Source organism: Sphaeramia orbicularis, chromosome 3 (assembly GCF_902148855.1).
Source record: "Sphaeramia orbicularis chromosome 3, fSphaOr1.1, whole genome shotgun sequence".
Taxonomy (NCBI): Eukaryota; Metazoa; Chordata; class Actinopteri; order Kurtiformes; family Apogonidae; genus Sphaeramia; species Sphaeramia orbicularis.
Genome location: NC_043959.1, coordinates 8,000,429 through 8,014,630, shown reverse-complemented (window position 1 = coordinate 8,014,630; position 14,202 = coordinate 8,000,429). Strand labels below are relative to the sequence as shown.

Sequence of the window (14,202 nt, the reverse complement as noted above, 5' to 3'; positions counted from 1 at the left end):
AAGGACGTTCAGTCACATTCATTATATTTTCATTCTAAACCAAGAGGAAACTCCAACTTCTCTGTCCGCTGTGTTCAGCTCAGCCCCGTGGAGCTTTTTCCTTTCTGTACAGTTTGTTTTCCACAGTTTCACCTTTACTCCCCCCAAACAATGGCCTTTGTGATATTTTGTACTTCTGAAATAAATGTGATGTCTGCTTTCTGAGAGGAAGCGTTCGACTCTGTCCTTTCTTCTTCCCTTTTAAAGAGCACACACCTCAGCATAGACACATGAATTGTGCAGCATTTATTATTGTTGTTGTTTGTATGCTTTGGGAAACTCGGCATAGGCAATGAAAACAATAAATATGGATATTATGCAAAACATTTTCCTAATGAAGCATTTTACACAATGTACATTTTTTTTTTTTTTTTTTAAACCCACACGCCTCAGCTTCAATATTCTATACACGTTTTTCAAACAAATAAACATACCTCCATGCAGAAACCCTGAAAATGGGATGTGGAGTCATGAAAAAAAAAGCACTAAATGCACTTCTCATGTGGATTGTTGTGTCTTTAAAAACTGCTAATAAACCACCAGGAGAAATGAAAACGCTGAATGTGTTCTGTTTCCGAGTACATAAAATGATGTAAAAAGTGGCCTGTCTGCTGACATTTCCTTCGTCTGATGCGGTGACGACGGTGCATCTGTTTTTGTGTTTTGTTTGTGTGTGAGGCGTTCAGGTGCGACGGTCCGTGTCCGTTTATCTCAGGACTCCATCGTTTTTCTTTACGGTGTGCGTGGGTGTGGAGCCGTCCGTGTCAGTAGTCCGTGTCGGAGCCCTCTGCGTTGTCCACGTTGCGAGACAGCATGTAGTTGTCCATGTCGATGGAGCGGCAGTTGTTGATGGCGTAGCGCAGCCTCTCGGCCATCACGGCCTGGCTGGAGTACGGAGGCAGACGCAGCTGGAAGAAGCAGGTCTGGGAGGTTGGCAGGCTGTCGTACGGCTGCAGGAGGACACAGGACACCCGTTAGTCTGACTGAAAACAAATGGATGCTTAACGTGTATCTGAACTGGTCATTCTTAAAGGGGTCATATTTAGGGCTGTGTATTGGCAAGAACCTGGCGATACAATACAAATCACAATACTAGGATCACGATACGATACATTATGATATATCATGATACTGTTAAAAAGGCAATTTTTTGTTTGTTTCTTTTTAAAAAAATGATTATTTCCTGGAAGAATTGAATTACACCACAAATCTGCACAAATACTAAACACATTTTTATTTGATCGGAACTGGATCTAATGCTATATCACAAAATGTTCCTGTGTTAAAACTGAAATTATGTTTTACAGACATTACAGTTTAAGATTCTGTTGAAATGTTCATATTCTATTAGTTCATAACTAACATCGGAACAGTATTTTAGTTCAGTCCCAACAAAGGAACTACCATCTGCCTCTCAGACAGTAAAAAGTACTTTTAGGATGCTTCAATTAACCACTATTTGATAAAACACTGTTAATAAGATATAAACAATAAAGAAAACAAAAAAAAACAAAAATGAACCTCCGCCATATCTGCATTTGAATAAATACCTAAAAATATCGATACAGTACTTTTTAATATCGATGCAGTATTATGAAATGAAATATCACGATATATTGCAGAACCGATATTTTCTAACAGCCCTGGTCATATTTTGCTAAACCCCCTTTTATTAGTCTTTGGTTCATTTATTTGTGTATTTGGACCCTAATAGTTCATAAAGTTTGAATTTGAACCCTCCAGGTGCTGCAAAGCTATCTTTATATTCATTTTGGCAAAAATTGAGTGGATTTCTACAACCTGTTTTAATTCCTTCTTAATTTGTTATGTTTTATAACTAGTTATGTCACAACATTTGCACATATAAGGTCAAGACTTCCGACAAAGACTTCTCCGAGTACAACATAATTGTTTATCAGCAGCAGCGGTTGTAGTAAAAACTGAAAACAAGTCCATACTTCAAACCGATTACCTAGAATGTTCAGTTGTTGGTTGTATTAATGAACACAAGTGGCTGAATGGGACAGAGCAGTACAGTCAACAACCTGGAAGGGGGTGGGGTCATGTGCATTTAAAGGGCCAGCACTCAAAACCACCTTTTTTCGAATCATTCCTTAGAAATAGGTTTGAAGATGGACCTGTGGAGTTTAATTAATGAAGAATTCAGACCCAAACAGAGCATTTACAGTTCATGTAGACCAGAGGGAAATGTTTTAAAATGAAGAATTCCAATTAAAAAAGCAAAATATTACTCCTTTAAGACACTGATTGTTTTATGTTTTACTTATAATCAAGAGAGGCGCAAATTCAGTTAAAAAAAAAAAAAAAATACCATAAATGCACCACACTGGACCTTTTTACAGGGTTCCTACAGGTTTCTTGCCTTTTTAAGACTAGTTAGAACATAATTTAATGCCCATTTCACAGCCATATTGGCAAAAATGTGTGACTCCTACAGTTTAGGAAAGTGTAAATATTTACTCCAACACCTTGATTCCCACTGTTCCGAGTCATTTCTCACCGGGGGGCTGCAAAGTTAGCGATAACTGGTTCTTAATTTTAATATAAATTGTCGGGTTGGAACAGAGTAGACTAACGTTACTTTCTTTGTCGCTTGGACATTTAACAGACACATTTAAACACAATACAGCGAACAAGTTTATGGCAGCATAACTTAAGACCTTCCATATCAAATTTAATACCTTAAACACTTTTTAAAGCAGAGGTATCAAACATGTGGCCTGGGGACCAAATGCGGCCCTCCAAAGGTTCCAATCTGGCCAGTGGGATGAATTTGCAAAGTGGAAAAATTCCACAGTCAAGGCTGTTGAACTCATTATAGTTCAGGTTCCACAGACAGAACAATATGATCTACAGTGAAATAACAGCATAATAACCTACAAAAAATGATGGCTCCATATTTTCTCCTCAGTTTGATGTGAAAAAAATATTACACTATGCCTATAAATAATGTCAACTTAACATATTTTTCTTTGTTTTAGTGCAAAAATAACATTGAATTATGAAAATATTTACATTTACACACAATCCTGTAACAATAAAATGTGAATAACCTGAACAAATATAAACAACCTGAAATGTCTAAAGAAAATTAAGCACAATTTTAACAATTTTTTGCTTGTTACTAAGTGTTTAGTGTCTTTGTAGATCCGATCCATAATGCACATGTAGAAATAAGCAGCTCAGGCATAATATTGTTAAAATTGTGCTTATTTTTCTTAAGAAATTTCAGTTTTTTGCATCTTTTGTGTTTGGATAGTTTATAAAAGTAAGTGTTTTCATAATTTAATGTTTTTTTTGCACTAAAACAAAGACAAACATTTGGAGTTGTCATTATTTACAGGTTATTATGCTATTATTTGACTGGTCCGACCCACTTGAGATCAGAATTGACTGAATGTGGCCCCTGAAAGAAAATGAGTTTGAGACCTCTGTTTTAAAGGTATCAAATGCAGTTTTGTAAATTCAAGACTTTTTAAGACTCCGCAGGATCCCTGTTTTATTATGTGGATTACAGGCAGAGGCAGAACCTATGGGGAGCAACCATTACCAGCCAGAAGTGACGTACCCATCTATGTTGATTCCAGGTGATCAACTGCGAGTAAACCAGCAGCAGTCAGTGAGCCAGACTGAGTGGAAAACACATGTTCATGCAACTGTAAGCTTTATACTCCACCATTGTCCTAGAGACGTGACCCAGAACTGGCCGATAATGTGTCACCTTAGACTGGACAAACCAATGAGTCTGTATTGTCACTACCAGTGCTGGAACAGCCCGTGAAGGAGGAAACATGTTTCTGACCATGACTGACTGACAGATCAGAGATTTAGTACTGACATGAACTTGACAATGGGCTAAAATGTAAGTTACTGCCAGTATTATATGTGATCTTCTGAAATAGTTAGCAATGAAAGTTCACTACAGGTACCCTATAAGTACAGAGAAAAGAGGAGGCGGCGTGCACAGTAAACGGTTCACTATGGAAAACAGACTATGTTCAGTCAAAACACTTAAACACACCAGATGGTAGACGGACAGTCGACAGTAAAATCGACCTAAAGTCACATCTTCATGTGTATTTGAATCAGTTACATTAAAAACCACAGCATATTTACAGCTCCAGTGCAGGATGGTTTCTTGGTGTCGTTGGGCATAAATTCCATATTTTCCTTTCAGTGTAATGTAACTGAAGTGGTCTGAGAGGAAACTAGACATCTGCTCCTGCTTTTGACTGTTTACAGGCTGTTGAAACTCTACCCTGTAATACTGGTTAATCATTGGTGTTTTCAAAGAGTTAAGGTGGTTAAATATGTCATTAACAGCTTTAATTATGGATCGGTTGCTGTTTAGATTCCGTCACGTGTTGTTCTCACTGATTCAACACAGAAACAACAAGGCAACTATTTTGTGTTTTTCCACAGTGGCATAAAACAGCATTTGATCATCCATCTGTCTTTATATACAGTCTTTTGTTTTGGACTGAGAGGAGAGAGCTGCCTTTTTACCCTCGGCCACATGCAGGGTATTGTCATCAGTTGGTCGTTTGTACGTCCATCCATGTATGTTCAAATATTTTGAAATGCACCAGTGGTTTTTAACCTGGGGGGGGGGGGGGGGTGCAGCAGATAGTCAACAACAATGATAAAGTGAGGGGAGCTCAGTTTTACTTTCTCACAGCTTCATCAACGTCCTCCACATGCAGGTCCATCGTGTTACTTGTACAATTATGTAATGAGGTCTGGATTGAGGTCTGTGAGTGGGGGGCGGGCGTGGGCGCGGGGCATCCAGCACATCGTCCGTCTGTCTGTATGTGCAAAAACTTTGGCGTGGACTGAAGGCCGAGGGTTTTCAAATGCATGCATGTTATGTTTACTCTTTTAACGCCAACCCATAAACAACATAACACTGTCTCATGCTGCTGTGAAAAAAGATGGAGCCTAAATGTCATGTTTTCTGTCATGAGTCGCAGAGTCTGAGACGTTGAAGCTTTACAGATTTTCCAAAGCTTTGAAACAGAACCGAGAAAAGAACGGTTTCCTCCCAGAGTACCTCAACTACAGTACGGTGAAAGGATAAATCATCTACTTTCATCAGATCTCCCATTAAGCTTTAAGAAAATATTAATGTTTATATCTCAAATCATCATGAACAGGATGTAGATGTAGCCATGATGTGTCCCAGTAATTTTGTCCATATAGTTTATAAACATCAATATTTCCTTAAAGTTTAATGAGAGATTTTTCTTCCTAAGTGAGATGTGAAGAAAGTAGATGGTTAGTTGTGGTAGAAAATAATTATTTACAGTCGGAGTACGAAAAATATTTAATAAATTTAGAGGAAGAACATTTAAAATCAAAGTTAATGACAAAATCAATGTTAAGAAAAATTAAGTAAAAAAAACATTTCTGAGGCATTATGGAAGCAAAGATAACAAGTGGTGCCAGGCACAAAAAACCCCGCCCCTCGCACATATTGTAGCTTATTTTGGCATCGATCCAGCTGATCATCATGTCTATGTGTGTGCTGATGTCAGCATATCAATTGCCTCTATATATGTGCCAAGTTTGAAGTAAATTGAGACAAAATTGAGGTTTTTATAGACGTTTGAAATTTTGCTCATTATAAATGGCATAAGAAAAAAAAGACGTAAAAAGTTCATGAAAAATTGGAACGTGGACTTACTTTTCCCAAAATGTAACCACGTCAATTCTGGGTCACTGGTAATCTATAAATCCAATTTGGTATGAATTCAACCAGTAGTTTTACTGCTACAGACATGTGAAATTTCGCCCATTATAAGCAAATGGGAGGGTAGGAGAGGGGTTACAAATTTATAAAAATGTGAACTTTGACCTACTTTTCCCAAAATATAATCAGATCTATTCTGGGTCACTGGCAATCTATAAACCCAATTTAGTATGAATTCAACTAATAGTTTTGCTGCTAGAGTGTTAACGAACAAACAAACAAACCGAACCAAAAAAAATACCTCTTGCCGCCCCTTCAGGGGGCAGGGTAACAATTTAAACCAAACTAACCAATGCAGTGTAATGATATTTATCCCAATATTAAACTATATTATGACATTAGTCGTTATTGTTTGTATCCCAGACCCGTTAGAAAAGAAACACCTGAATTCAACATGTCCCAATACTTTTGTCCATATAGTGTATGTAGGAGTGCAACATTTATGGAATTGTGTGGAATTTGCAGAAACATTGTTTGGGACGATTTCACTGATATTCAGCATCACCACTGAAATAAAAATCACTAATAACTTTGTGATGTCACTGCTGAAGCTCTAATAAAACTAGAATATGAAGCCGTACTCCTGTTCCTCTAAGTGCACTTACCCTGTCCACCTTCATAATCTGAAACCTCTGGGAGATGTCGGCAGTGTTGGCAGGCAGCCGGGAGCGTCCGGACACGAAGCGCATGAAGAGGACTCGCTCCTCGTTGGAGAACTCCTCCAGAGTCTGCCAGAACCACTGCACCAGGGAGTGCTGCTCGTCCACCTCCCGGTAGCGCACCACCTTTTTCAACACGTCGCAGCAGATCTCAGGCATCCCGCACACCATCTGCTCCAGCTGCTTCGCCGTTAGCAGAGACAGCAGCGGAACTGGAACGATCCACGACATGCCTTCACGCACCGCCGCCACCTGAAGATGACCAGCAGGACGAGCAGTCAGATCAAACACTGTCATCATTAATGTTTTTAACCCATAAACATTCAGAGCTACTTTTGTAGAGAATAGATATATATTATTACTATTGATCCCAATCTGGGAAAGTGCAGAGCAGCAACAGCATTAGACACAGAAAAAATAGAACATGAGTAAACTAGAAGTACAAACAGAACTGGGTAAGAAAGCAGGAAAATTTAAAAAGTAAGGTGCAATAATAAACTGTAATGTGCAGGTAAAATGTAATTTTCCAGTAGGATGGAGGTGCATAAATAACAGTAAAGTGTATAATAGAAATAGGTTTAAGACCAGGTTTAAACATCAGCCAGAGGGGAGTTTATTGTAAAGAGTCAGAATATTTAAAAAGCATCACATGTCACATGACGGTAAATGTGACTACTCAGCTTTCCCTAAGTGACACAATTTATTATATTATCCACTGTATTTTATGTTCAGGTTTTTTTTCAGTGTAAATCATGCATTTTCCTATATTTAATTCACTGATCATGTAGATGTTCATAAAAGCTCAGAGTAAATTCAATGGTTATTATATCAAAACAATGAAAACAGAAGAAAAAAGTGATTTTTTTCAGCATAATCCATCATTAACTGAACATAAAGCAAGTGTCTCCATCCACTGTCATTGATCCAATTCCATGGATTTTAATAATAATAATAATAATAATAATAATAATAATAATAATAATGGATTAGATTTCTATAGTGCTTTTTTGGCCACTCAAAGCGCTTTACATTACTGACCCAATATTCAATCGCTCTCACACTCCCCCTCTGGTGGTGGTAAACTACACCTGTATCCACAGCTGCCCTGGGGCAGACTGATAGAAACGTGGCTGCCAATTTGTGCCTACAGCCCCTCCGACCACCACCATTCATACACATTCATACACCAGTGTGAGTGGCACTGGAGGCAAGGAGCATGAAGTGTCTTGTCCAAGGACACAACAGACTAGAGCTGAAACGATGAATCGACTCAAAGTGATTCAAAAAAAATCATTCAACCACAAATCTCCTGAATCAAAGCTTTGTTTCCTTCATTTCTCTGCTGTTAAACATTGGTTCCACTGTTGTGTTTCACACGGACGCTTATTGTGATGCACAAAGAAGCTTCAATTCAGGAAAAGTGCAATAGAATATTTCCCTTCAATCAACTCAAGTCGATTAATTGAATTGGGAATTTTTGCATTTGTTTCAAGCACCTAATCGATTAATCATTTCAGCTCTACAACAGACTGACTAGGACAGAGAGGTATTTGAACAGCTAACCCTTCAGTTATTGGACAACCCACTCTACCACCTGAGCCATGGCCGCCCCAACTGGCTTTTACTAGTGAATCAATGTTGTAGAAGATGACGGTGTTTCCATGTTCACTACAGAGCCTATGAACGTCCAAATGGGTCATATCTGATGACCATGAAAAGATGACAAACTGTATTTTACACCAATTATTTACATATCGATAGGATTAGTGGATCAATTGATATTAAACAGTTTCGATTAGTAGATACTTTTGGTCGATGCCGATTGTTTGGGCCTTTATGGGTGAACAATCTGACATTACATTAAAATTAATACTTAAATGTTTTCTAATAGAACAAATAAGTACAGATTGACACTAACAAATGAAACAGCTTGTACTATGAAAATACGTTTTGCTGGAATTATTTGTGTTGTGATCGACCCAAAACCTTGACAAATACACCTGTAAGCCTAAAATGAGAACACACTGGGTATTTTCTTTCCATCTATGCCAGTGAATGTTCTGTAAAATGCACGTCCACCCTCGTCTACCTTATCTAACTGACTGTACATAAGAGCATATGAAACTGCAGGCAGTGTTACACTGAATTCATCGCTGTAAAAGCTGCTGCTTCTGTGTGCCAGGAGGGATCAGGTGAGCTTTGTTACCCCGAAATTTGAGAGCAGTGAAATGACTGTTGGACTCTCATATCACTTCTGCATCTCCTCTCAGTAACACTCAGAAGAGCCCCGATCTCAAAGGTAAAAGTCTGAGCAGAAACAGAAATGCGTTGAGGACAGTCTTACTTGTCGATCGATTTCATGCAGCCTGTACTCAATAGCTCTCTCCACGTATTCCTTCCTGTTGGAGAACGTCAGAGGGATGCTGTTTCCTCCTGGAATGATTGGCACCATCTTCCCATCTGCACTCTGCCCGACGAACGAATCCAGAGGAATCATCTGAAAATCACACAATCAGCAATCAATATGAAACAAAGCCTTACCAATTCCACACAACCAACTTGCTCTTGCTATTTTTTGCCACGAACATCTCACTCTCCTTAGCAAACGCCATTTTGTACTGGTGTGTGGAGGCCAAAGACTGTGGAGACCACTCTCACAGTTAGGAGGAGGAGCCTATGGTAGCCCGGAGACATGAGAGAGATGAAATTTGATTTGATGATTACCCGTTTTTAAACATAATTTCTTTTTCTTTTAAATCATCCAATTTTGATTTAAAATCGATTCACCATGCAGCCCTACTTCAGTGTGTTACAGTTCATGTTCAATATCCAAAATCTCTTGTTGATGTACATTCTGAGTACCTTATTTAATAAAAACCTGTCAAACTTCAATTCCTCTCTTTGTCTTTCTCTGTTATTCTATCCTGATTTGACACCGAAAACACACGATAAAGCAAAACAATTAAAGAAAAGGAACAAAAGCACATACTCACAGCAGCAGAATTTAGGGGGAGGAGCAACAGCTGAAATTCTCCAAGCTAACACCACTGCTAATTTACCATAAACACTGACCACAGCCTTACTTAGCATGCTAGCTTACAGCCCACTAGACACTGGGTCTTATAATACAAATATCAGTTAACGTCATTAAATATCTGCAGAATAACTCCATAACTACAAGTCACCAACATGTCTCTCACTAAACATTCACCACTTGTATGTGTCTTGAACTGGGAAATTAGCTGTAAGGACAAAGATGTTCTTTTCTACGGTTGAGGTGGACATTTAAAGTAAGTGCTGATGGGGACATTTGCCTTTACATATCCACCCTCAGGTGGCTTTTCCTGGAAGTCCAGGTTGTGTCAGTTCTACATTGATGCTGAATGGTCCCACCCAAAAGAAAAGGCCACATTTCTGGTTGGAAGAAGGAACACACCTACTTCTAAACATTATTAAAGACTTTAACAGCATCAATTTTTGGATAAGTGTGAATATTGCAGTGTTGACCTTTTTTTGAAGATGGGTGAAGAAAAAGGAAACATTGAAAACTGCTTCAATATGAAGAAACAAAAAGGTTCCATGCAGCTCAAACCATTACTCTATAATTTAACATATTTGGGGCATCATTAATCATTGGCTATTAACTAATAAATAAACATCATCAGTTTTAATTAACAATTATATGGTTTGAATGTTTTTAGGGGGAAAAAAATCTTTTCTCTGCTTCCATTTTCTTGAATTTGAATATTTTGTAACATATTTCCATTTTTTTTTTTCTTTTTTTTAATCACAAACTGATTTATCATTAAACTGAGGACAAACAAAACATCTGATGATATGTTGGTTTTGGGAACCTGTAATCAATGTTTTTGAGCATTTTCTTCGATCAAACAAGTAACCAGTGAATCAATAAAATAATCAAAAGATTAACTGACAATGAATGTAATGATTGGTTTTAGACCTAATTCTTATGTTTCACTCTTTTCAATGTGTGGCTCCAGGCTGAGGTGAACATGAAGGATGTTCACACTCAGTATATTTTTATTTTAAAGCCGGTGTGAAATGAAACAAACCCAGAGGCAACTCCTTCCAACATGTTCAGCTCCCACCTGTAGAGACCTGCCATATACAGCTATGTAAACAGACTATCACCAAAAATAAGGCATAAAACATTACACAAAACTTGTTGGTGAAGGTTTTACATTTTCATGAAATTACATTGTGTTCCAATAACAACTAAAGCAGAGGTTGATTGATTTATTCACAGATCACTATATATATTACAGTGTAAGTGTTTTGACAGCTCGCCTGGCTGGTCGTATCCCTCTTGTCAAACAGAAAAGTAGAAAAGGCAGACAAGGCGATTCTGTGCTTCTCCCACACTCTGTCCTTTCATGCCAAAGCAGCAGATGCAGCCCCTTCCTCTCCTCCCTCTCCCCGACTGACAGAGCTTGGCCATGGCAGTGTTGTGGTTCCAAACCCCCTCGTCTCCCCTCCACAAGGCCGGGATCGGGGCCAAGTCTCCGCCCGGCAGGATATGCTGCATCAACAGCGGCCCTGGCGTTCCTGCGGCCCAGGGCTTTACAGTCTAGGGGTTGTATAAGGTTGTTTGGACAGGCCAGGAGCTCTGGGATATGTGAGCTTTCTGCAGCCTATCTGTGGTTTAGGGTGGGGTTGGAGGGCTGTGTGGTCTGTGTCAGATGGGTGTATGGGTAATGGATGAAGCCACAGACGTGCTGAGGTTTTTATCAGAGCTGGAGAGGAACAGTGTATGTTAAACACAAGAGCCCACGGCCCCCCTATAATGTTCACAATGTTTGGATCTGGAAGCAGCTTTCCAGATGGGTTTAAGACTGGACTTAATTTGACTTTTAAATTCTTTTAATGCAAAACAGTTTAAACAGTATAAAGACTATTATTTCAGGCTTACAAGTTTAGAACAAAAGACCCATCCTAAACAAAATGTTCTAAATCTGTGCAAAAATACATATTTTGGGTTCAACCCCCAAGTTCTGCTCCTTGGAGATGGGTTATTGTCGCTCTTACAACAGCCAAACGAATACTAGTTGGTGTAAAACACATCTATCCGTAGACTATCACAACCACACCATACTCATGAGAGACTGAATTACTGTCAGATAAAAAGTCCAGATACACAAACTCAACTACAGCTGCACTTAAAAGGCTACAATGGCAAATGAGTTTATGACGCAGGTGTGATGCAGTTCATGCTTTAACTGTGTCAATACTAAGCCAGTTGGTGTTGGTAAATGTCATTGAACACCTCTCATTATTCCACAAATACTGTATGTTACTTTGGGCTCCAAAAAAACAAAACAAAATCAACAAGGTGAAGGCCAAAACACAAGGTTTCAAAACAGTAGATTACAAACTAATGGGTGATGTCCCAGTTGGTTGGTCCAGTTTTATACTGTCTATGATCCAACCCAAGGCTAGCGAGACCTTTGTTTCCATGGTAACAAGCTGGGACACCTGCAAACCAGTGCCACTAAAAAAACCTGTGGTTTCATCATTTATTGTGGAGCAAAGACAAGATGGAGTTTTAGCAAAAAAAGCACTAATGAGATAATACTTTTGTTATATGATTGAGGAATGAAGTATGGCAATGAACTCTACCACTTAACAAGCAACAAGTAATTCCTAATTTTTTAAATTTGAAGTTAGTCTATTTTACAGAATTCAAAGCACCAAGTTCAGATTGTGAAGCTTATTAAGACCTCCAGCTGAAGTCTGTGCTGTGTGAACCTCATTTCATTAATGTTTAGCTCTGTCAGCTGTAAACAAGTCTAAACTACACAAGTATCATCATTGTCAGCGGTTGTGGTGTGTGACGTCTAGTGGACTTTGTTTTGGTTTCGTCCTAGTTCAGTGTGACTGTGGGAATAAAAACAGACTGCTGAGGCTGTGAGCTGCTGGTTAGTATTTCAGCAGAACGTGTGATTCTAATGAATCAAATGTTCACATGGTCGAGGAGAGCAAAACATGCCCGTGCTGCCAAAACAATGATCAGCCATCCTGTGAGGCTTTGGTCACTAAGACATTAATGTTGACTTTGTACATGTGCTGTTGTGCTGTATGACTGAGCTGCAGCCTAAATACAGTGTACAGTACATTTAAGGTCAGGGCCAAGTGAGGATATGGAGGGGCGTTGGCTCTGTACAATTACTATTTATGGCTGAGTCCTATGGAAGAACACTACAGCCGCTGGATGGAAAAACTAGGTCATGCAAGTCAAAGTATTGAGTTAGTATCTCATTATTTTCAGTTATTTTGCACAAGAAAGTATTTCTTCAAGCTGTGTTTGTGAGTATAAATACATAAATTAACTAGCAACAAATCGAGACCAAATCAAAACACAAAACCAAAAAACTAAATGACAAAACGTGGTTGGTTTTGCTGCCATGAATTGAGTATCATAATGATTTTAGCCTTATTTTATTACACAATTTCCTGGTGACTGACATCAAAGTAGTACCGACTTTTTTGAACGTCAAATATTTTTCCACAGTGACACATTTTTTTCTGTATTTGTTATCATATGCATTAGGTTGATGTATTAAAAGGGAGGGTAATGTCACAGCCATATGAACTACAGGAACAGCAATTAATGTATTAATAAATCAGTCATTTGGAAAAAATAAATAATTTTTTCAAGCAAACTGTCAGATTACAGCTTTTCCCATGTGAAACGCTGTCATATAAGGCCTAAGAAATAATGCAGTTGTGAAATTTCCTGAAAGATTAAAGCAGAAACTTTGAAGATGTTGCACTAAGCTCTTTTGAATGTTTAAGGAACAATTTTTGGGTATTTTAAAGATTTACAGAAAACAGTTGGCAAATAAGGTGATGATGGAAGTAATCGTCAGCTGCTACATAATTTAATGTCAAAAGAAAATTACTCCAAATCCTTGTCTCACCTCGTGGAAGTTGTCCTCAGTGATGCCACTGTCTTCGATGTACAGAATGCTTTTGAGCGTCTGCACGTACAGCAGGTCCACCTCCTCCAGATCCTCCAACATCAGGGGGATGCAGCACAGCTGTTTCCACACCAGGGGGGCCAAGTGGAGGTCCAGGGGTTTCTTGGTGCGAATGGCCACGCCCATCAGGATGCCCAGGAACTTGAACTGGAGCATGTGTTCATCCAGGCATGCGGATGGGTTCAGGAGGAACCTAGAGGATAAAAGAAGGCAGTGGACAGTGTTGACCAGTGTTATGTACATACACTGTACACACACACTACAAAACATAGACACATTACACATACACATTATAAATGATACAACCAGTCAAAGAAAAAACACACTCACTCTGTCCCAGTCCCACAGCATGAGCCTTAAACGAAGCTCATGATCAGTGTGCCCAACTTCACAAGTCTTAAAATAAATAAATACACTTTATTGCCAAAAGTATTCGCTCACCCATCCAAAATAATCAGAATCAGGTGTTCCAATCACTTCCATGGCCACAGGTGTATAAAATCAAGCACCTAGGCATGCAGACTGCTTTTATAAACATTTGTGACAGAATGGGTCGCTCTCAGGAGCTCAGTGAATTCCAGCGTGGAACTGTGATAGGATGCCACCTGTTCAACAAATCCAGTCATGAAATTTCCTCGCGCCTAAATATTCCACAGTCGACTGTCAGCTGTATTATAAGAAAGTGGAAGTGTTTGGGAACGACAGCAACTCAGCCACGAAGTGGTAGGCCACGTAA

The 14,202-nt window shown here is 38.9% G+C and overlaps 1 protein-coding gene across 11 annotated transcripts in view; it reads right to left on the bottom strand.

Annotated features, from left to right (window-relative positions):
• Positions 1 to 270: 270 nt before the first annotated feature.
• Positions 271 to 14,202, bottom strand: part of herc1 (HECT and RLD domain containing E3 ubiquitin protein ligase family member 1) — a 92,785-nt gene continuing 78,853 nt past the window's right edge. For all 11 annotated transcript variants that reach the window (XM_030161557.1, XM_030161605.1, XM_030161601.1 and 8 more), the window contains exons 76-79: positions 13,407 to 13,659; positions 8,813 to 8,965; positions 6,415 to 6,720; positions 271 to 989 (exon numbers count right to left, since the gene is read on the bottom strand). In XM_030161557.1, the coding sequence (XP_030017417.1) occupies positions 804 to 989; positions 6,415 to 6,720; positions 8,813 to 8,965; positions 13,407 to 13,659 (898 nt within the window). In that variant the 3' untranslated portion in view covers positions 271 to 803. The remainder of the gene's footprint in view (positions 990 to 6,414; positions 6,721 to 8,812; positions 8,966 to 13,406; positions 13,660 to 14,202) is intronic.